The sequence below is a fragment of the Sceloporus undulatus genome, chromosome 3, assembly GCF_019175285.1.
Source record: "Sceloporus undulatus isolate JIND9_A2432 ecotype Alabama chromosome 3, SceUnd_v1.1, whole genome shotgun sequence".
In the NCBI taxonomy this organism is placed as follows: domain Eukaryota; kingdom Metazoa; phylum Chordata; class Lepidosauria; order Squamata; family Phrynosomatidae; genus Sceloporus; species Sceloporus undulatus.
In genome coordinates this window covers 240384621-240408770 of record NC_056524.1, presented here as the reverse complement: position 1 = coordinate 240408770, position 24150 = coordinate 240384621, and the positions used below count along the sequence as shown (strand labels likewise).

General features: G+C 40.6%; 1 protein-coding gene across 1 annotated transcript in view; it reads left to right on the top strand.

Annotated features, from left to right (window-relative positions):
* Positions 1-24150, top strand: part of WWTR1 (WW domain containing transcription regulator 1) — a 113953-nt gene that overhangs the window by 77304 nt on the left and 12499 nt on the right. Inside the window, exon 3 of the mRNA XM_042459012.1 lies at positions 14509-14714. Within this exon, the coding sequence (XP_042314946.1) occupies positions 14509-14714 (206 nt within the window). The remainder of the gene's footprint in view (positions 1-14508; positions 14715-24150) is intronic.

Below are 24150 nucleotides of genomic sequence, written 5' to 3'. Positions count from 1 at the left end.
AATTTTGTCCTCCAAGTCATTGATAAAGATGTTGAATAGCACTGGGCCCAGGACAGAGCCCTGTGGGACTCCACTGGTCACTTCTCCCCAGGATGAAAAGGATCCATTGTTGAGAATTATTTCTACTGGTTATCAATCACTCTCGCTTTCTGACCATAGTTTTTCATGACCCAATTTGAAGATGCCAGGGATATTATTTTGCAAAACATGTTTGTTTTGTTTTGTTTTTTTTTAATTTATATACCGCTATTCCAAAGATCATAGCGGTGAACAGCAAGTAAGCTAATTAGCAAAAAATAATGTATTCCCTATGTTCTAACTGTCAAGCGGGGATTCTAGGGATTCAGACTTTGAAGTCTTGTATCAATAAGTGTCCATTTTGAAGCTAAATGGGAAGGAGCATGCTTCTTTTATTTCAGTCACATCCCAGTGTCGTAAAGTCTGTTTGCTCAAGTTTATATCAGGCATTTAAGCAAGCAGATTTTTGGAACACTACTTGAGCCCTGAAGCCAGGCCTCTTATGCCAACATCCCGCCAGACAACACAAGTGGAATGGAAATTGGATAAGAAGTCAAAACCACCCATCTGGCAAGTGTCAGTTCAAAACCTTTTTGCCAAAACAGGCTACACCTCTGTCTGTTGCCCTAGGATTTTTCAGCACCATTGGAATTAACAAATTCTTTTGAAGATGTGCCATAGACTAGGTGGAGGCTATTTTTTTTCCCAGCTCTGTGTCCTGGCCTGCACGTCTAATTAGAAAAATGTACCCCCCCCCCTCTGTTTTGTTGCTTCCGATGAAGAGATGAAAAATTTGGCACTCCCTACATGACTTGCTTGCTTTTGATATCTCCCCTAAATCTGTGTTTGCAAGGAATTGCACAAAAACCTTTGGAAAGATTTCATTAAGAACAATACAAATATACTGTAGTGCACGAATTAATATGAGAAGAAAATTAATTTAAATGCACATTTTTTCAAGGCCACATTCATTGTTTTGGGGACTGAGGTACTTGGCATACATATATTTATGAGCTAAACATCTGTAGGCATTTTTAGTTCTCTTAGCTTGGTTTTTTAAAAAAACTTTGTGGTGGTGGTATTAATTCTGTGTATATAATAGAATGCAATTCAGTTATATACACAGTATGCAATTCACATTCCATATGGATCCTGGAACTGCCTTATCTTGGTTATTGACTTTTCTTCTTATGGTCACAAAGAAGAAATAGAGTTTTAAATCTGAAGGAGGTTTCTATTTTAGCATCTCAGTGGAAACTGCAAATGAATTTGGTTGATCTGTTTCAGCTTGTTGTATTGTCAGAGTGTGTAAAGTTTTACTGTTAAGTTTCATATTTATGTCTACAATGCTTTTGATAAATGTTTGATTCCCAGGAGTGTTAGGCTTAAGAAATCTTCCCCAGTATGTGTGAACCCTTATTTGTGCTTCATTTGTAAATGAGAGCTATACTGTACAAGATAAGTTGTCAGAGATACATGGATCAGGTGCTAAATCCAATTGTCAAACAGAGCAGACAGACTGAACCAGTGGAAACTTGGAATGCCAACTCCTTTGTAAGTTTTATTGATGGATAGATCTACTTGAACTGGAACTACCAACTGGTTTTCACTCAAGGTGTTCCAAGTGTTGTTGGAATGAAAGTCCCAACAGACTTTAGCCAGTGCAGGCAGTGGTGAAGAGTGTGGGGAACTGTAGTCAACAGCATTTAAAGGGCTGCATAATTCCCACTCCATATGTATTCCTAGATGTCACATTTCTCTAAGTATATAGCAAAGACAAGCCATGGGACAAGCTTATTGAATCATTTTCTCATCCTCTTCCTCCCATCTTCTCCTTCAAACCTTAGTCACAAACCAGAGCTAAGTACAGTACTGTACTAAGTAGCAGTTCAGCTGGGCAGGCAATCACTAGCTTCAGATTAAGAAACAATGTGCTTCTGAGCCCCTGCTCGTTCTAGGAAGTAGTGCTCAAAGATAAACTCACAAGTGCTTGCACCCAAGCATTCTGACTTTCTCAATGTGTAACCTAATTGAAAATACACTCCAATCTATCTTGAGTCCACCCTGCCATAGAGGAAAGGAGATTCACATAATGATAATGATGTTGGCTGTGTGGGCATAAGCCCCTATCCCATGCCACTTGCCTTGAAAATCCACACATACAAGCTGCCATTTCTCTGTTAGGGAAAAACAGCATTTACACAATCTTTGCCATAATATTTCAAAATCTTTAGGATCCTTGAGAGATGGTTTCCTAAAATTTCTAAAAAGGATATTTCTGCATCACAGAATAAATGAATACCTCCTTTATAACTAGTGCTAAGTATAGCTTTTAAACTTTTATGCTGTATTTTCTCTCATATTCTATTCAGCAATGTATCTTAAACTGGTTTTAAATTTTCAATAGTTTAATTTTTGTGTTTTGTGAATTTTTAACTGTATTTTAAATCCGTTCTAAGTTGCCTTGGGAACCAAAGTGGTAAATAAAAGTAATAGTCATAATAATAATATAATAGAAGTCCCTGCCTTTCAGTGGCTTGTTATCTGATGACTCGCTCTTCTGATGCTTGCATGTCAAGAGCAAGTCCCATTAATCCATCAAGGGAACCACTCTTTTGTCAGTTCTTCTTGCTTGGGATTGACTGCACATGTATGCGCAGCTTGTAAAGCTAACTGAGAGTGGAGAAATGGTGTCAAGCCAACTGACTTTGCAAGCAGCACACGTGCACAGTCCCAAACAAGGCTCACTAATTTCCTCATGTTCTCTACATTTGTCCTTCTTTTTGACCAGTTCCAATTTCTGATGGTGCTGTAGTCCCTAACTTGTCAGATAAGTGCGATTTCCAATAAATACTACTACTACTACTACTACTAATAATAATAATAATAATATCAAAATTATTTGATTTTTTCTGCCTTTCCCTCCCCTTGCCTTCCTGGGATTCTCCCCACAAAGTGGTTGGTGATAGCTGGCTCAGGAGGCAGAGTCCAGCTTCAGAAAACTTAATTCAGGGTGATGTTAATTCCATTATGCATTATTGCATTACCCACCCATAAGATCCTAAAGTTACTGTTACTGGTAAAGGCATAGCTATAAAGGTAAATTAAATAATTGGTAGCCGTACTATGTATTATCTACAAGATGGCCAGGAAAGGCATGTGGCTAAAACAAACTGGAATTCTTTTGTCTTAAACATATCTTTGCAATCTCAGGGCAACAGTAGGGTCCAGACATTTGGGTACCATACTTTTTAGAGACCTGCATGGATGAGGAAATTTAATTGGTACTTCATCCCCATCTCACTCTCCCCCTCTCACAGTGTTGCAAAGCCAGGAGAATTTGCCCCAGTGGAATTTCTCTCTTCTTTGATTCTCCTAAAGGTCCAGTTGTGGAGTTGCTAAGAATAACCTGGATTGAGATGGCCGGAAACAAAGGAGGATAAAGATCGAGTATTTTGGGTTCCACTTGTACCTCATGTGTTCCTATTCCAGAGGTCTCACTGGCACCAAAATGTTCCCACTGATGCAGCTTTATCTTTCTTTCCAATTGGCAATTCAGCAAGAACAGCAGAGGCAAATACCTCCACCCCCCACTCCTTCTCAGCCAAAAAGGAATTCTTATGTGACCTCCCGACTTGGCAATCGATACTGTTGGCCTACTAGGCACCCTGTAGGCCTCCACATTCATTGCTGTGATGTGACTGATAGGAGGCAAGTGGAAAAGCTTGTCTGATGTGGGATGCCAGGCTGGAAGAGTCAAGGAGAAATAGAACTAGTTGCTGTCGAGCCAGGAGCCCCGCCTGCAAACTCTCTGGATTGCTGCATCAAGTCTCTGATGCTCCAGACAGTTTCCTTCATTAAAATGTTTTCTGCTCTGGCTTCCATTAGCAGTGTTAAACTGATCCTGTTGGCAGTATTTCCTTGTTGAACTGCTAGAAAAGAGGTTTAGGACCAGTTGCCATATGCAAATAGCAACAGGGTAGCTATCTGAAATGCAGCTGGTTGGAGGGAACACTTCAAAGCTCCCATTAAGAAAGGTGACTTGCATCACCTTTATATCCAGTAGATTTATTTGCAATATATGTTGTCATGGGCTAGGACTCTCTTCATCAGGCATATGTAATAGATGTCATAGCTGATGGCTGAGATGTCACTGGACCAAGTGAACCCATTGTGGGTTTCAATCTCAACTTTAAAAGAGTTCTTTAAGGTACTGAAACAGTCTTGGTGCTGAGGTTCATCACCTTGAATAGTTCAATTAAAGTTCAGATTAAATGCCAGGGTACAATTCACTGCCCCGCTGACATGGAAGCCACCATCTGTCATTGATAACTATTCTCAGTGGCAGATTATTATGTTTATGCATGCACACCCAATCACGGATCGAGAAAAGAGGGTATTGGCCATCACAGTATGCCAGTGTCAGCTGCAATTTAGGAAAAAAGTGGCTCTCAGTGGTTTGGGTGAAATTGCCACAAAAGACTGGGGAAAATGCCACACGAGAGGCTGCTTCGCATCAGTGTAGTTGCTTTCAGGTGATCATTCACATGTCTATTCATTTGTGAATCTTGTCAATCAGAATTTTCATTACAGGACTGTGATTCGGGAGTACATCATAGCAGACAGGGATATCTTTGGTGTATTTGATGTCTTTTCCCACACTTAGGTGTGTGAATTAAAATAGTTCTTTGATATTCTGATACACTTGAACTTCCATTGCTAGCTTCTCTTTCCAGATCATTTGGTAGTAACTATGTGTATGCAAACAGACACGCAAACAGAGACACATAGTATGTCTGTTAAATTTTCATGAAGCATAGGAGTGAGGACAAAAGAAAGACGGGTCAAAGAGAAGCCACAGCTACAGATGTGGCTGGAAAGTATCTACCTTGGGAAGAGAGATTATGGCTAGCCTCCCAAGAATTGGCTGTTTTCCACCTATGTCTATATCCTTCTTTTTTCTTAAAGTTGTCAGGAATTTCTACAAATAAAACATAACACAATCCTGTATAACAACAGTAAATAGAATTCAATACAATTGATATAGAATTCAAAGATGAAGGGCCTGAAGAGACAGGCCAAAATAAAACTGCTTTGGATCACTTTGGAGGTATGCTGTTTAAATGACACACACATCTTAAGAGGCCAAAGCTGTGCTCCAGTCCTTAGGACTGGAGCATAGCTTTGGTGCAGCTTCCAGCCTCTTAGGACATATGCATAATTTAAACAGCATACAGTGGTACCTCGGGATACGAAATACCCAGGTTACGAAATTTTCGGGATACGAAAAAATCCCATAGGGAATTATTGTTCCGGGTTACGAATGTTTTTTTGGGTTACGAAAAAACTTTTGGTGCTTTTTTCGGCTTTTTCGCATGGAATCGCGGCTTTTCCCCATTAGCGCCTATGGCAATTCGGCTTACAAAGGCTTTTCGGGTTACGAAAGCGGCCGCGGAACGAATTACTTTCATAACCCGAGGCACCACTGTACCTTCAAACCAGGGGTAAGCAACCTGTGGCCCGTGGGCCGGATGCGGCCCGGCAAGGCCTTGGGACCGGCCCCAGCCCGGTCCTGCTGCCGATTGCCGCCAGAGCATTTGGCCTATCAGGAGGAGGCAGGCAAGGGGGGGCAAGTGGCAGGCAAGGGGGCAAGCGGCAGGCAAGGGGGGCAATTGTCTATAGAGGCCTCCAAAACATGCATTTATATTAACATTTTTTAAAAATCAGTAAAAAAATTTGTGTGTCCTCCATTTTTTTTAAAAAAAAGTGGCCTCCATTTGAAAATTTTGTCTTACATTAGTCCCGGTTTGTTTATTTATTTAATTTTTTGATTTTTTATTTATTTATTTTTTGGCTTCGGCCCCCCCAGTTGTCTGAGGGACAGCAACCTGGCCCCCGGCTCAAAAAGGTTGCCTACCCCTGCTTCAAACTGACCCAAAGCAGCTTTATTTTTGCCTGTCTGTTTGGGCCCATAGTCACACTGTAGTAGTATGGAATATCAGTATTGTGGTCTAGATCACACTGCAGAAATAATCACGTTTGAGACTGCTTTAACTGCTCTGGTTCAATGCCAGCAAATTCTAGGAATTGTAGTTTTGTGAAACATTTAGCCTTTTCTGTTAGAGAGCTATGGTGCCACAATAAACTATAGTTCCCAGGATTCCATAGCACTGAGCCAGGGCAGTTAAAGTGGTCTCAAACTGCAGTGTGTTTTGGTAATAAAAGAAAGAAGATGGTAGCATAAGCTTTCATAGATGCGAGACTATGAAAGCTTAGCTACCAACTTATTTCCCTTAGTCTCAGAGGTGCTACAAGAACAATAAATAAGTGAAACATATTTTCCATATCCTGCCATAATAAATGGGATGTGACCTTTAGAGGTGGAGATGTTTTAGATTTGGATACATTAGTCAAGTGGAGCCCTCAGAGATAATGGAGAACTAAGTTGTCTTTGCTGAAATGGGTGTTTGCTGAAACTTTGAGAAGGAACATCTTATCCCCCAGCCCATCTTGGCTATATTGGTGCTCCACCTGTGCTGTGAAGCCTCTTCCTGTTTCAAGCTGTGTTTGATCACTTGATATCCTGAAAGAAACTGACAGGTGCCAGATGTGATTGGGATGACTAATACAATTAGAAGTTGTTTACTGGTGGAGAAAGTATAATTTATAAGACAGCCCAAATAATTTCTGCCCATTTTGTACAAATGCCTTTCTTTCTATTCAGCTGACGAAAGACCTGGCCTAAAATATTTTGCTTTACTGCCTGGAGGCTAGTTTAGACATTCCTGCTTTCTCAGATGTGTGCAGAAGTGTCAATACACTTGTGAGAGCCAATGTGGTGGAGTGGTCAGAGAAAGCCTTGAAAGAGAAGAGACATCTCAAATGTAAATATTCATTCAGTGAGTAACTTCACTAACTACACGGTTTTAGTAGTTGTTGCCACTTTTCCAAACCTTCATCCCAATACTTGTGAATTACAGTTTGGTAACCTACTTAGAATTCTTTACTAGAAAGCTCTAGTGCTACTGTTACTCAGAATAGGCATTAGAGGTCTCTAATGTCACAAAAGTACAAATCCCAGAATCTCACAGCTGGAGTGGTATCATACTTCTATAACTATGTAGTGTAAAACAAAATCCAAAATCCACAGAATACCTTTGAAGGCCTTCGATATCTTTGTTGGCCAACCAAAATGCACAGAACATATCATACAAACTTTCAAAATTCCACTGGGTCAGGCAAAAGATATTTTAAAAATCATACAGGAGAAAAACAGTGACAGTGCTGGAGTCACAGGCCTACATCTAGTATCAGATGTTGTCTCTGCTGTAGTGGTTTGGTTTGGAGGGATCTCAGTGCAGGTAGAGGTCACTCTGCTCTTTAACCACGTGGCGACAGAGACAAAGGAGACAAATTTAAACTCCATTAGCAGCAGGAAAGGAACTTCTCTTGGGATCCAGGGTATCTCTTGTCTTTTGTGAAGCCATGGGCCCTTTTTTAAGGCAGAGAACATTAAATTTCTCAAGAAGCCCTTGTACTGCACTATATGTTCTGCCCTCCCCATACGCAGGGAATCCATTAGCTCAAGCCCCATAGGAAATAACAGGGCGTGTGCTCACGCCGGGGCGCACAGCATGAGTACGTAACCCATTATTTCTGCCTGGGCTTGGCTTCCGCGTGAGCTCAAAGCCATGGAAGGCGAGCTCGCCTATAAGGAGGGCCGACTATATCTGGAAAAACTTGTAGTTATTGTGTAAGTGAAACTCAGCCAATTAGAGTCCAAAAGAAAAAAAGTACAAAACATCTGAAAGGCCATAAGTCTTAATGTAACCTGTGAACAAAGTTTGGAAAAGTTACACTGTGGTCTAAAAAGGTAGGGATTTATTTCCAGGCTTTCCCCATGAGCCTAGATAACCTGCATTTAGATATAAATATCTGTGTCAGAATTAATGTTGAATATGGATCCTACCACAGAACTTTAAAAAGTCAATCTAAAGTCTGAAATATAGTAGACCCACTAAATCAACAAAACATACATATCGATTTAATAAAGCTAATTAAGTCAATGGGTCTGTTCTGGTTGGGACTAGCAACTGATTTTAGCCCAATGACTGTCCAGTAGGGCTATGACCCTTTCATACTACACAAACACAGCATTATGATTCCACTATCTGTTATGGATACATACTGTGGAATCCTGTGATTTGTAGTTTGGCAAGCCCTCAAAGATCTCTGGCTGAGAACTAAATATTCCTCCATGAACTGCAAATTCCAGAGTTCTATAGGATGGAACCATGGCAGTTAAAGTGGAATTGAAGGGCTTGCACCGCAAATAGGGTACCCTAAGCGCCCTCCAGCGACATGATGACATCAGGCGCGTGCCGGTATGGATGGTGCCATGCCAACTGGCACCCTTCATACATAATAGGGCTGGGGAGCATACGGTTGCTGTGCGCTCCCCAGCCCTACTTTTGGCCCCAGCACGGCTCTCTTGCTAATTTACCTAGACTAGTCAGCAGGCCTAATATGGTCCCAGCCTATTAAAAACAACCACCAGCCAGTCCAAACTATTTCATGATCATTTAAATGAATGGTATTACACCTGTACTATTTTGGCTATTTCATGTATTTGCCATCAGTCTAAATTAACAAAGACAGAAAAGTGTTGTTAAATGTTTGTTACCCTAGATCCCTTTAGGTTTCTGCTCTGGATTGTTGAAGGTTTTCTCCCTGGTTATTCTCAGTTCATTACTCTGGAATAGACAGTTCTCTGTGCATTTAGAGCACTGTAGCATTTTTCTTTAATACTTTGCAGACTTTTGGACCACAGTGCACTCTGAACTGAAAAGCAATATTTTTGCTGACCTTGTTGGAAGACTAATGCTGTTTCTGGGAAGCAAGGGAAACAGGCAGTTCTTTGTTGGCAGGAGCAAAGGGGGGGGGGGGGGGGAGACAGTCCCACTCCTTTTTCACAATGTCGTGACTAAGTCAGAAGTATGTGACTAGGTTTCTTTCCTACCTCTGCAGGCATATGTTTTTCATCAGACTGCTCTGCTTGATACTTGATGATGGCCAGTTTGCAGTGAACTAGACTGGGAATGGGTTTTTTTTTAATGGAGGCTAACCCATAACAGTATCTAGATTCTGCTGATACTGTTTTTTTTAAAACTATGCTGCAGTCCTCAGACAATTAACACCTGTGTTGATTTGTGTATTCTATTTACATAATCTCTCTATGAAATGGCCTCTAGCTCATCTATGTCTAAGTCAGCTCAAAAGCTCTCCTTTTAAGTTTCCAAGACAAAGTTTTGCTTATATTGCTGCTGCCCTGCCCTGCCACACAACAGTTTGTAAATTGAACATACCAAACAGATCATACTAGTAGATCTGTAATGAGGCCTAGCTGGGAATAAGTGTTCCTCTTCAATTGATTTTTACAATGAAAAGAACCCTGATGTATGTATGTATGTACATATTTCTTGAATTTATATCCTGCCTTTCTGCCAAGATGGGATTCGAGGAAGCTTGCTTCAATCTGCCTTTATTTTACATGTCTTCTAATGATATATCCAAGGTAGGACAGTCTTACTATAGTCATCTTAGTTTGTAGGGAGAGTTCAGACTTGTTTTGATCTTCTTAATGTTGTGTGCCTTCAAGGTGAACCTATCACTCAGATTTCTTAGCAAAGTTTATTCAGTAGGAGTGTGCCTTTGACTTCCTTGAGGCTGAGACTATGACTTGCCCCCATTGCTAAGGGGGATTCAAACCCTGGTCCCCAGAGCTGTAGTCCAGCGCTTAAACCATTATACTAGGATTTGTTCTGGGGCCATTTTATTTGTCTTTTAGCTGTCCATGGTATCCCTGAAACTCTTCTCACCACATTTCAAATGAATTGATTTTCTACCTGTCAGTTTTCTTCACTATCCAATTTTTACAGACATACAGAGAAACCAGAAATACAATAGCATTGTTTAATTTATAGTTATGTAAATAATCTATGGTCATTATTCTCTGAACTCTAAACCCACCTTTGCACATTCTTCCTTTACTTTTTTCAGTAATCGTTCCAACTCCTTGCTGTTTTATGCTAGTAGTATGGTGTCATCTGCATATCTTACATTGTTAATGTTCTCTTTTCCAATCTTCACACCTCCTTCCTCCAAGTCTAATCCTACTTTACATGTGATATATTTAACATATAGATAGGATGATAAAATGCAGCCTTGCCTGACCCCTTGCCAATTGGAAACCATTCTGTTTCTCTCTATTCTGTCTTGATGGTAGTAGCCTCTTGCCTTGACTACAGGATATGTATTAATATATACATACACTGGGGTGTGTGGGGAGAGGCAAACTGCAACAGGTGACACCCCAGAAGAGGGGTGACACCTGGCTGAGTGCCCCCTCCACCTCCCTGCCATGCTAGGGAAAGGCCCAGTGCATCCCTTCCTCCCTGCTTGGCACAGCATGTAAGGCCTTGCCGGGCAGGGAGGAAGGGTTGCCCTGGGCCTCTCTTTTCCTCCTTGCTTGGTGCAGCTTTACACATGTGTAAAGCTGTGCCAAGCAGGGAGGTAAGGGTGTGTTCATTTGTCTCTGCCCCTGAATCCCCACCCACCCCTGACCAGGTGACACCCTGGTGCGGGATGCCACTAGCATCAGGACAATCAAATGTAGTGGCAGACCCATTTCTTTAAGATGAATCCAAAGTTTTTCCATGATCTCCACAATCGAAGGCTTTTCTATAATCTATAAAACACAGGCCAATTTTCTTTTTAAATTATTTGGTATGCTCTGTCATCCAACATATGTTTGCAATATGATTCTTAGTATGCCTTTCTTTCCTGAACCCAACTTGGAAATTGGGCATTTCTCACTCCTTGTATTCATGGGGTGGGATGGGGGGGTCTGTGGGTACCAAGAGCCAACTGTGATGTCTTTTTTAATTCCTCCTGGACAGTGTCCCTCAGGTTCCCTGTCAATTTGGCTTAATAGTGCAAATCTATTTTTAACATTAATTTAAAATTCCATGGGGATGTTCTTCAGGTTGTATTTTGTCATGACGGTTGGTTGAGTGTACTTCAGCAGTTGGTTGAGTGTACTTCAACAGTCTGTTCTTGGTCTTGTTCTTCAGGAGAGAATGGAGTTTTCCCATCTTCTGCTTCCAGTTATATAGTCTATTTGATTTCTATACTCACTATCAGATGATGTCCATGTATATAATAGTTTCTTGGATTATTTGAAGGATGTGATGAACAAACTGTTGCAAAATTCCTTCAGTCAGTCACCTGCTTCATTTCTTAATCCCAGGCCATTTCTTGAAAGTAGAATCATTGATTCTGCTCTATTTCCTATTTTTGCATTCCAGTCACCTGTAATTAACAAGAAGTCCTGTTTTGGTTTGTGATCAGTCTCCTACTGGATCTCCAGCATAGAATCTTTCCATTTCTTCTTCGTTTGCATCTATAGTTGGAGCATTAACTTGGATTATATTATGTTGTTGAATTTTCCCTGAAGTCATAATTATATTAATCAGTCAGACTTTGCATTCTATTCTTTGACTATATCTCTCCTCACTATCAAAGCCACCCCATTTCTTGTTAGAATTCCTCAGAAAAACTCTGTGTAATTATCTGACTCAAAATGTCCCATTCAAGTTGACTTGAACTCACTCACCCCTAGTATTGAAAGATTTATAAATGCTATTTCTTGTTTTACTATGTCTATTTTTCCCTGACTCATGCTTCTCACATTCTGTGTTCCTGTAATATGTGTTGTGCAGCTTCAGACTTTCCTTTTGCCTCTGAGCACATCAACATCTGAATATCCTTTCGGCTTCAGTTTAGTTGTGTTGTTAGCCCCAGTGCTACTCATAGTTGTCCTCTGCATAATCCTAATAGCTTATTGAGTGTATCCTTGCACTATCTGTTGTTTCATGTTGGAGTGTGTCATTATCAGGTTTCCATGGTAAAAGGATCTTCAAAAGTGGGGTTGCCCAGCATTTGCTATGGTGCCACTGCTGCTGTCTCTGAAATATCCTCTGCCAGAGTCACCCTTCACTACTTCTGCTGCCCAGTAGCTGTTTGGCATGTTTAGTCTGACTCCTCAGCAAGAGCCTTGATGCTTATTTAAGAGTATATCCACAGGCAGGAGAAAAGAAACTGTGGCGGGTTACAGACCGCCATTTGGGACGTCCTTAGGATGTCCCAGTTTAAAAAAGGGGTGTCTCTTCTAGACGCCCGTACTCCTGTTACGGACTCTGTCCGTAACAAATGGCAGCGGCCGTTCCACACGGCAGCTGCCATTTTGATGTCTTGGACGCCTAGCGTCCAGACGTGTCGCAGCGGAAGTGACGCCGTGAAAGCATGCCTTGCGCTTTGTGGCGCCACTTCCGGGGCCCAGGAAGGAGCGCGATTTCCACGCTCCTTCCTCGCAGCGTCCGGGAATCCCGCGGTTTAGAAGCTGTGGCTCCCGGACGCTGCAAGCGGCGGCGGAGCCAGACCGCTGCTTTTCGGCGGTCTATAACCCGCCTGTAATTTCTTTGGGGCAGGGACTGGAGACAACATATAGCACATGTTTTAATTAGGTTTAAACTGTCTTAACTCTTGTGTTTTTGTTGCTTATTGTTTTAATTTAAATTTCTTTTTGTACAAATTGTTATTGGTACTTGTTTATCACTGGATGTAAACCACCTTAGGTCCCGCTTTCAAGGCATAGTGCTTGGCCAAGTTAACTAAAATCAATATGTTCATTTGGTATTTAAATAGAACACAAACATGTTTGTAACTCCTTCCTGATTGTCAGTCCTGCATGTCATGAATTTCAGTTGTCCCTTATTTCTGTTTTGGAAATCTGGCAACACTATTGCCAACATATCAAAAAAGGAACTTTTCCATAGTCTGCCTACCTAGGTCCTAAGTTTTGTAAGACTTTATATATCAGCACCACTTTCAGCACAGCTTTGAGCTTTTTCCCCCTCCTAGGGAATTCTGAAAGAATTCTCATGCCATGTAGGGAAGTGCAGTTTTCACTGTCTCTCAAACTAGATTCAAGTTTAACTCCACAAGCACACTTGCTTTATTCCACAGAAGGGACTATGTCAGAAACCTACTATTAATAATGTTGCTTTTGATTATCCCCAACCAGGGACGTAGCTAGGATTTTAGGAAGGGGGGGGGGGCCCAACCAAAGGCCCCCCTTTTAAAGGGGGCTGGGGGGGGGGGGCCACAGCGCCCCCCCCCTTTTTTTTTTCTAGGGGGGGGGGGGGGGTCCGGACCCCAAGACCCCCCCCCTTGGCTACGTCCCTGCCCCAACAAATCTCACAAGACTAAGGTAATAAGTACCTAAATACAGGGAAATAGCTGTCTATTCTTTTTTCAGAGGTGATCTGCAAATTAACTTTACTCCCTCCCCATTGGCTGATGGGTGTGTTTTCAGCCTGCAGAGGGTCTTCAACCTTGGTAAAATGTTTGTTCTCCTTTTTTTTTCTTGGATTATGCTGCAAAGTTTCTCCCTTTTTACTTATATTTTAAAAAGTTTGAGCCGATTTCTAAATCCATTGAGCAATGATGTAGACTCATGTCTATTGACTTGGACTTAAGTCAGATTCAGGTCACTTCAGGGACTCGGTCTTGGATTTGACATGGCAATAAATGATACACTGACTCAACTTGACTTGGTGACTTATATATTTTTACTGACCGATTGCTGGTCATTCACTTTGAGCAAAAGGCAAGACCCACTCCCAGAGCGCAGGATGTGCAAATGCATTAGGCAGTGGGCTTGGGGTGGAAGGTTCCTTATAAAGCATTTCAAAAACTTTAGGAGCCTCCTCCAACCCTTGCCTCATGCCCATTGCCTAATCTGTTTGTTGTTCCCCTCTGAGAAACACATCCCACCTCTTTTTTCCCCCCATTAAAAGTTGGCTCCCAGACTTGAGATTCAACCTGAGACTTGACTTGAAAGTATTTGGCAAGGACTTGAGACTTGAAGGCAGAGACTTGACTTGGAGTAAAAGACTTGAATATATCACTGATGTAAAGAGACAGATCTATAGTCAGTGCAACAAATGTCTTTGGGGGCTTTGGAAATCAGGGCAAAGAACAGAAAAGCAAACATGGCTGAAAAATAGTTGGCACAATAAATCAGGAGTTTATAAAATACACCCATTTCAATATTCTGTAATTCACATACTATAATAATGTAATTCCAGATTTCTACTAACTGCAGCCCAAAACCAATCATGGGGAGGGGATGGTAGGAGAAAAGCATTCTTGGTTCAAATGATATAGGCAGATTTCTCATGGCAAGAGCCAGCCACAGAGCTTGTATGGATTTTCATTCCTTTTCTTTCTTTATGAAAGCACAGTACATTCAGATTAATTTTCTAGTACTAAATATAGTATTGTTTTATCTGCTTTGATATATGAACTACTAAAAGTTTTAATGCAAGCACTGAACCTAATAATTTCTAAACTCTATTTGTTCCATAGTAATGAATCACCAACACCAGCCACAAATGACACCAACTACAACTATATCCCAGCAGACCCATCCTACTCCAAACCCTCAAACTGGCTTGTTGAACATGCCGAATGCATTGACTTCCCAGCAGCAACATCAGCAGAAGCTGAGGCTTCAGAGGATCCAGATGGAAAGAGAGAGGATTCGCATGCGCCAGGAAGAACTCATGCGCCAGGTATCATAGCATTTTAAGGCTCACATTGTTACTATTATGGGTTGCTGAACACCATAACTGGGAAATCCTATGGTTCTTTCAGCATAGGATCTCCCCTGACTTGGAAAGATCAGCTTTTAGAGTTGAATCCTTGAATTCAAATAACATTAAAACATATCAAAATAGAACCAGGAAAATATATGTGGTAATAGTCTCCTCTTGGGCTTTGATTTTACTGATGGCTGGTGCCCACATGATCATCATTTGAAGGACCTCTCAGTGATGCAAATACTCCAAAGGGCTTGTTCTTGAGTCTGTTTCAGCAGTTTGGGGTCATCTTGCAGTGAGTTTGGAAAAGCTGTTGTTATTTTTTTAGACAAATCCCAGAAATTTGTAGCCAACATGGAGACCATCTATGCCAGCTTGGATATTCTTATACTTGTTCTCCAATACAATAATGTTTCCAAGCTCTGATTTTACAGTTTCATATATCTTAGACCTTTCTCTTCAAATCTATCCTCTGGTTGGAGACTTTTCCCATTTTACAAAGATATATACTTTTGGACTTTTATTTATTTATGAGTTAAAATTTTATTATGATTAATAATTTTAGAACTGACATTGTTCAAATCAGATTTGGTGCTTCCTTTCCATGACTTTAAGTAAACAATCACTTCAGAAAATTACAAAATTTTTCACATACTAGGGAGTATTCCCTACTAATGACACAATTAACTGTTTACATTCCAAAACAGTGTGAAAACTGTATCCTTTTGGGGAGGCTATTCTTCACATGACAACATCTATCATTTGTTTACAACCTTGGAGTAAGTTCTATTGAACACAGTATGTTCCACCTCTGAATAGATATAAATTTAGTTACATGCACATACACATACACATTCTCACACTCACACATCACTCCCTTAACATGTTTGTTCCTTTCCATTTAAACAAAGAAGCCTTCCAGTGTTATTCTATATGTATTTAGAAATCTCATCCAGTTCACTACAGATGAATTGTAAATAAGACTGCGGCCTTAGCCTGTTACTCTATACTCATTTACTTGGGAATGAATCTTAATAAACTCAACAGGATTTATTTCAGAGTACTCATGCACAGGATCAGGGTACAAAAAATCTAACATGGAGTGATGGAAATTCATGCCTACAGTGTCCTTTTGCCTTTGGGATTTGTGTCTAACCCCTTTGGCTATTCCAGGGTAACATTTGTTTCTACTGTATTTAGCAATCCAAGCTCACATTTCTTGGCAGCAAACTGAAATATGTTTTCTATTTGTGCAATGACACCAGTTGGCATACCGTTTCTGGGGGTTTATTAATGCCCACTCTGATGCACCAGGATGTGGCTGAGTCTAGGAGGGCATAAAATGACTCGTGCTTTGAAATCCTGCCCATCTATTTTTGTTTATAACTAGCTGAAGATATAGAAGGAGGTTAGAAAGGCCACTGGTAAAAGTGATTCCTTATTATATTCTTTGACATGAATGTAAATTAAGTTAGATTTTTCAGACAGGAGTTATTGGATGGAATATTCTGAGAACGGGAGACTTTCCCATATATATTTATTCATAAGATTTTGTGTAATATGAAGGGGGGGTATTTATTATTATTATTATTATTAATTAAAATGTTTATACCCTGACCCATATCAGGAGATCTCAGGGTAGCTTACAAATAGCTTTAAAACAGACTAAACAAGTTAGAAACAGTAAGAAAATATTAATAAGCTAAAATGTGTTAAATTTATTTCAAATAAACACATTTCAATAAATAAATAAATAAATAAATGAAAATAAAGTATATAATAAATTTGCTGCCGGAGGCAAAGCAGGAAAAATAATTTTTGCCTGTTCTAAAAAAAATTTCCATGAAAGGTGGAGACTAAGAGTAATAAATCGGGGCTAATTTTCCTAATTTTCCTTTGATATTTCTTGCAAGTTCAGTGGGCCCTTGTTATCCACTGAGATTTGGTTCTAGGGCCCACTGTGGATACCAAAATCTGTGGATGTTCAAGTCGCATTAAATAATATGGTTAGGAAAATGGTGTCCCTTATATAAAATATCAAAATCAAGGTTTGCTATTTGAAATTTATGTTCTTTGGAATATTGTCAAGCCGTGAATGCTTGAATCCGTGGATAAAAAATCCATGGATATGAAGGGCTGACTGTACTCTAGATTTGTCCACATTTTAATGTCATTTCAAGCTATTCTCCAAACTCATTTAGTTCACCATAACTATTAAAAGAATTCACAGTTATTGTAGCATTATCATAGAGGCCCAATTCATACATTATTATTATTATTAGACAGGAAAAAATGTTATCCCAGTACATTAAGAGGGTACAGTGATCCCAAAAGCTCACATGCTCTTGCAAGAAGGCAACTTGAAGTTTTTGTGTTTGCTTTTAAAGCCGTAGTTATCAGTAATGTCCAAATCTAGGAAACTCTGGTTTGTTAAATCACGATAAGATTAAACCACATGTCAATCGGCCAAAACACACTGCAGAAATACTGCAGTTTGATACTGCTTTAACTGTCCTGGTTCAGTGCTAGGGAATTCTGAGAACTGTAGTTTCTTGTGGTACTAGAGCTCTCTGACAGAGAAGGCTAAATATCTCACAAAATGACAGTTCCCAGAATACTCTGGTATTGAGCCAAGTCTGTTAAAATGGTGTCAAATTGGATTATTTTTGCAGTGTGTTTTGGCCTAGTGATATAAAATTATATTAAAATAATAAACAATTGTTCCAAACCATGATGAGTTCAAATTTTATATGTCTTTTGTTATATATTGTATAACAGACTCATAATTATTTAAAAACTTTAGATATTACTTCAGTTTTTTTAAAAAATTGTAGCTTATATTTAATTTTTAATTCATGATTCACTGTTTCATCAAAATGCAGGCTAATGAGTTTTGACTTATTACAGATAATTTCAATTCCAAATTGTACAGAAAATAGCACAAGGAATGTCCTTCCAACACACTCTCTGGCAAGTAATATAGAGTAATAACATATGAAGTAACTAATTGTTGCCCTTTTGTGTCTGCTGCTTGAAGTAAGACATGCTGCTGTGCCTAGCACCTAGGAGCAGCCTTGGTAGGGCCAGACTTGGGCATAATGGGCTGTATGTTCTTCTAAGCCAGGAGTGAGGAAAATGTGGCCCATGTGTCATGTATGGCCCCTGGGTGTCTCCTCAGGAATTCCCCAGTTGGTATACCATTTTTGGGGAGGGGGGGAACCCAAAATTTCCCCCTGACCTCCTCTAGTTGCCTATCCATGATTGAGAGACATTTAGTCAATTCATTTTACAGTGGCCAGTTATTTGTCAGTGCTTTTAAATATACTATTGGTTTCAGAATATGTATACTGTATTTACTGAATGTTAAAATGGTGGTCATTAAATACTTAATGTACCCTTAATGCATTAAATGTCAAGAGTCTGACAGTGATGTATCATGACCTGTCTTCTGCCAAATTTTTTTTTTGGGGGGAGGGGATACAATCTAGTAGATGAAGCATTTTAAATATAAAGCATTTGTTGTACTCTTCTATTTTTTACTTTTGCAAGCCAGTGCAGATGTATACATACAGCAAAAAAATTAACTACGGTTGCATCTGCACTGCAGAAATAATTCCGTCAAACACCACTTTAATTGCTGCTTTAACTGCTGTAGCTCAATGCTATAGAATTCTGGGACTTGTAGTTTGTTGTGGCACTAAAGTTCTCTGACAGAGGCAACTGTAAAAAACTACCATTTCCAGAATTCCATAGCATTGAGCTGTGGCAGTTAAAGTGATGTCAAACTGAATTATTTCTTCAGTGGGGATGCAGCCTAAATTGTGGGTGGGTAGGGAAGGGCTTTTACTTTTTCTCATGTTTAGCAGTAGTTTACACTTAGCACTGGGCAAAGGATGAAATTGTTGACTGCTCTCAGCAATTCAGTGTCAGGTTTCTTTAATCTATGCAGCTCTCTACATCTGTGGCGGAGAGTTTCAAATGTTGCACCCTGAAAAGCAATATGCAGACATAGCGACAACACAAAAGTAACTTGCTTTGGAAAGATGGTACTGTTTGTACCTCTGATTTATCTAGCACTGTGGTTGCACATGCTAATTTTAGCAGAGGAGATCTTTTGCCCTCACCCCCTCGAGGAGTTTTAAAAAGAAATTGTGCTGTGATCTCTGGCATGCAGCCTTTACTCAGCAGGGACTTTTATGAACTTCCTCTCACCACTTTCAGTGGTACTGAAGTCTGGGCAGAATGGTAGAGAGAATGCAGCAGATCCCACACTGGTGAAACCTTTTCCTCACTGCCCCAACAGTTCCCTTTCCCCCCATCTCCCATATTCCTATTTAATCCAACCTATCAATGAAGAAAAATCACTGACTAAATATTTGCTATGACTACTAGGCAACTGAAAGGAAATGAGGATGGTTTGGATAAAAGGATGTGGAGTTCTTTCAGCAGACTCCTCTTTACCAGTATTGGGTCTCCAGACTGACCACAGCTGCTAGCTGGCTAGTTGACAGCAGGCACTCGGTGTAGAATTTTTGGACTCTGCAGCTGCCCAGTCTAGGGCAACACACCCATCAGCAAAGGAATATCCAGTGCTCTAGCATTGCCAGGTTAATTGGTGTGATTTTTCCCTTTCCACTGCCACCACCCTTGTAGCTCTCCCAGAAACTTTCACAATGCAGAACCATGCTGCCTTAGAGATTTTGGGAGCTGTAGTCCAAATGCATCTCCAACCATCACCAAAACCATAGCATCCAGTTTCAGGGCTGAAACCACAAGTATCCCCAAGCTGTGATCCTGCATGTTCAAGGGGAGCATAAGGCCACTCAGCACAAGCTAAATTCCTGTTCCCTGATCCGCCTATTCAGATTTTACCTCTTGATTTGTATACTGATTCTCTATGTACTAGATGATTTGGATTTCACATCCCATAATTCCTGACTGTTGGCCAAGTTGGTTGGGACTTCTGAGAGCTGAGGTCCAAAACAAACGGAGGACCAAAGGTAGATTCCTTTGAAACATTGGGAGCTGCCTTGTACCTGAGTGTCTGTTGGTTCATGTGCTTCAATATTTTCTGCAATAAGTAGCAGATGCTGTTGATGATTTCAGACATAGATCTGCTACAGACTGAATCTAGGGCATTCTGCATACAAAGGATGTGCTCCAGCCACAAATGTGTTTTTTTTTCCAAATAAATGCAAATACACATTTTGCTCATATACAGTAACTTTATTTCTACTGCACTTACCGTAAACTATAAAGAAACTGAGCCAGTCTATTGACACTCTTGATAGTATTTTAACTCATAAGAAGTAAAAAAAATAGAATGGATTCTAGCTCATTTTTACTTTCTTCTTTGGTTCCATTCTGGTAGCACTGGAGTCACCCGTAGAACCATGAGGTTGGATGGGGATCTTTCAGGAGTGCTTCAGTTTTGGCACTTGTGATCCCTTCCATCTCTGATTCTATGATTCTAAGACTAGAAAAAAAATGTTCTTGTTATTATTTAAATAAAAGGTGATGAACTCTTCATTCTATGAGGAAACTTGAAGCTAAAGCTTTGTAGTGTCTTGCATGGACTAGAGCAATTTAAGGAATGTGAAGGCCAGAGAAAAGTGAATGTTCAGTTGTTATTCTGCATCAGAGCAGGAAAACATGCTACGGAAGTTACAGTGAGGAGTAGCCTGAAACTAGAGCCTTCCTACATTCCAAAGGAGCAATTGAGCAGCTGTGCATATGTATCAAGCTATTTCTACCGGGAAAGGTTCCAGGAAATGCAAGGGGAGATTTCTAAAATCATTTGGCGTGCAGTTAAAAAGCGGGTTACGTCAAGAGTCCATGTGTCTGTGGCACATGCAGTGGCAGTGAATAATTCAGCATGCTTCAGCCCTTTGAAGCTTTCTACATTTTGTCAGCATTCATAGAAATGACTGAAAAAGAAGGCCTTTAGTGCCACTGCAATGGTAGGCATTTTAATGCTGTTGCAATGTCACACAGCTGCCTTGATCTTCCTTTTTGTTTCCACTAGTTCCCTTTCCTTTTGATTTTTGCAAAACCTTTATGCTCACATCACTACCAACACAGATGACAGGTTTTAATTTTATATGATTTTAAAGTAAATGTCAGTGAACGTGTCATGATTAGCTTGTAGGCGCCACTCCCTTTGCCAGACAACTGGTTGCTCTTTCAGAAATTACATGATTTGTACTAGATTGGTGTGTGTTTGGCATGGCAATAACAGTCCCAGTTGAAGGGGCAATTGGACATTTGTAAATCTAAAAAAGCAAGGAAGCAGAAGCAAGGAAAGTATATATATATATATATATATATATATATATATATATATATATATAAAAGGAAGAGCTCACATTAATTATTGCTCATCGGGCTATCAAATCAATGGCTTTGACAGATGTATTGACTTGCCATTCAAAAATTGACTCAAGGGGTCTACTTTTGTGACTAGCAATTGGGTTTAGGCCTAGATTTTTTAACTCTGATTAAGTAGACTTGCTTGTTGTCTCTGTTTTAGGAAAGGCAAGTTGTACTAAGTTATATCAGGGTGGGGAACATTTGTCCCTTCAGATATTTTTTACTGATAACTCCCATCAGCCCCACTGCAGCATGGCAGTAAGGAGGAATTCTGGCAATTACAGAACAGAAATTCACACATCTGAGGTTGTCTATGGGCCAGTACAGACCAGCCCTTTAAGACGCCCTCGTCACTTGCTAGGGTTGCCTCTGGGCGGCGCTTCCAGACGCCCCTCAATCCTAGCACGTGATGAGGGCGTCAAAATGGCAGCGCCCTGTACACATGGGTACCTCCATTGTTATGCAAGCGCTGCGCGGCATCCACATGGCGCCGCACGACGCTTGCGTAATGAGTGTGCCAGTGGCACACTTGTTATGCTGCAGCCGCAGCATAAAAAGAACCTGCTTTTTACAGGTTCTTTTTACTCCACAGGGAAGCCACGCGGTTCGGCGGCTGTGGCTTCCCTGCAGAGAAAAAACAAGCGCCGGCAGGGCTCTGTTTTTGAGCGCTCTATGCCACGCCTATGAAAGCGAATTCTACATCTCTTTTCATTCACTCTCAAAGGTGCTACAAGATCCCTTTGCATAGTAATGTTCCAGACTAGGATGGCAGTGTCTCCGAGATTTACAGTGGGGTCACACTTCTGACCTGCGTGGCAGGAACCAGTTCCATAGGTTCCATAGGCTGGAATCCTGCTTTTCTGCAGTGAAACATTCATGACCTTACTTATCCACTCCACCAGCCCTCCTCTGGCTCTAGCTTTCACATGGTGACTCTCACTTCTCCAAAGATCCTGTCTGCATCCCCAGGCTGCAGAAATTTCAGTGTAACCAATAATACAGGACATGAAGTTGCCAAGATTTGCCAAGTAGGGGCAAGGAAGAATGATTTCTTTGCTGCCATTTGTGCCACAAAATAGGCTTTCCAGTGGGCTTTTCCAATGGGCTTGTTTTTTCGCCATTGCTGCTCTAGTCTCTGTCCCACTGTTTAGTCTCTTTTTCCACCATAGCTCCTCTAGGCTCTGTCACCAGCAGCTTCCTAGTGAACCCAGGGGCTCACTTGGCTCTCTACTGAGAGGATGTTTAGGAGTCATTGTGTCCACCACCCTGGACATTTCCCTATTCCAGAGGTCAGCCAGGACTTCAACAGGATCACCTGCCAAGGCAACTGAGAACTTCCCAAGAGCTGTCAGGAATCCATCTAGATCCATAAGCCTCCTGCAGTGGACCATCTTAATCACCCTGTGCCCCACATTCCAGGTAGCAATCTGTCCACTACAGTGGAAATGTAGAACATTGAGTTTCCCATCATCACAGGGAATATGCATTCCACTGAACATTGAATTTGATTGTAACTTTCAATGTTTATCTGGTCAAAATGATGCCATCCATATATTAGAAGGGTTACCAGGAGTCTCAGAGGAACTCCCAAAGATCATAAGAGTGCGTTCTCTTTAAAGAGGAAAAATAAAATGGAAGAGGGAGGGAGACCCACAGACATTCCAATGAGGTCCAGACATACTCAGTTGGTCATGCAGTGCTGAAAGAATATGAGTGGACATGGAATGGCGTATCCTAAAAAGGATATAACTTGGCCATATATAATCCAGGCCTATTTGTAGCCAGAAACACTGATTTTAAGCGCAGTCATAGATATCGATAATGTGTGTACATGATATTATCTTGGTAAAACTGGAAAAAGTGATGGATTTCACCAAAGCCTGAAAAGCAGAAGGCAGAATTTTACAACCTTATAGGAGGATGCCAAATGAACTTAGATAGCATCCTAAGTAGGCTTCATTCCAATTTCAGTTCCAGAAGCAGTATCATTACATTGCCAGGGTGGCAAGTGATTGATTAGCTCAGCTGAGCAAAAGGAAATAAGCCCTGTGGCATTAAATTGCAAATACGTACTTTAAGGAGCTTTAGTAAGTGTGCTAAATGCAGCATACCAGAGCAAGAGTGACTTGATTTTCCTTTGCATTGGGAAAAAAGGTATTTGAGAATAAAACATGAATCATTTTATAGTTACCTTGTGGTATGCCTCCTGAATATGAAGTACTGAAACACACACAAGTTTTGAATGGGACATGATTGTTCTGTATTCTGTGATTATTATCATGCAGCACCATAGATGGACAACATATTCACAGTGGTAAAATAACAATTTTGATGGAATAGGGTACCGCAGCATATGCCTTGAAATTTCTGAGCTGTGACTTACACTTTTTGAACTGTTCTAGTGAAATCACCTGCCTTAATACAGGGCCAACTCTTCTTCCCTGTGAGTTCAGTAGCCTTGCTGAAACATTAAAGCTAATTTCCACCCCCACCCCCATCCCCCCTTAGCTGATCACTAAGTGTGCGAAGGCAACAGTCTTTAAACCTTTAAAGGAACACAGTCACTTTTCATTTGTTCTGTCTGCTTTAAAGGTTTCTTATACTCTCCCCCCCATTTATACAGGGGGATTAAGAAGGAAGGAAGGAAGGAAGGAAAGAAAGAAAGAAAGAAAGAAAGAAAGAAAGAAAGACAGACAGATGGTGCAAAAATAAAGCTGTTTGTATTGATTTTGCACAATTCTTTTTGAATCAGCCTACATACACTTGTAGTATTTGTAATGCTATAGAAAGATAGTCAGTGGATTGTAGTGCTTGGAGTATTATAGTAATTTTGAGTATTGTAGCAGGGTTTGAATTCTCACTTGGCCACAGAAACCCACTGGGTGACCTTGGGCAAGTCACACTCTTAGCCTAAGATGAAGACAATGACAAACCTCCTCTGAATAAACCTTGCCAAGAAAACCCAGTCATAGGTCACTGTCAGAAATGACTTGAAAACACAGAACAAGAACAAGCATTTGAAAGCCTACCCAGGGTCACA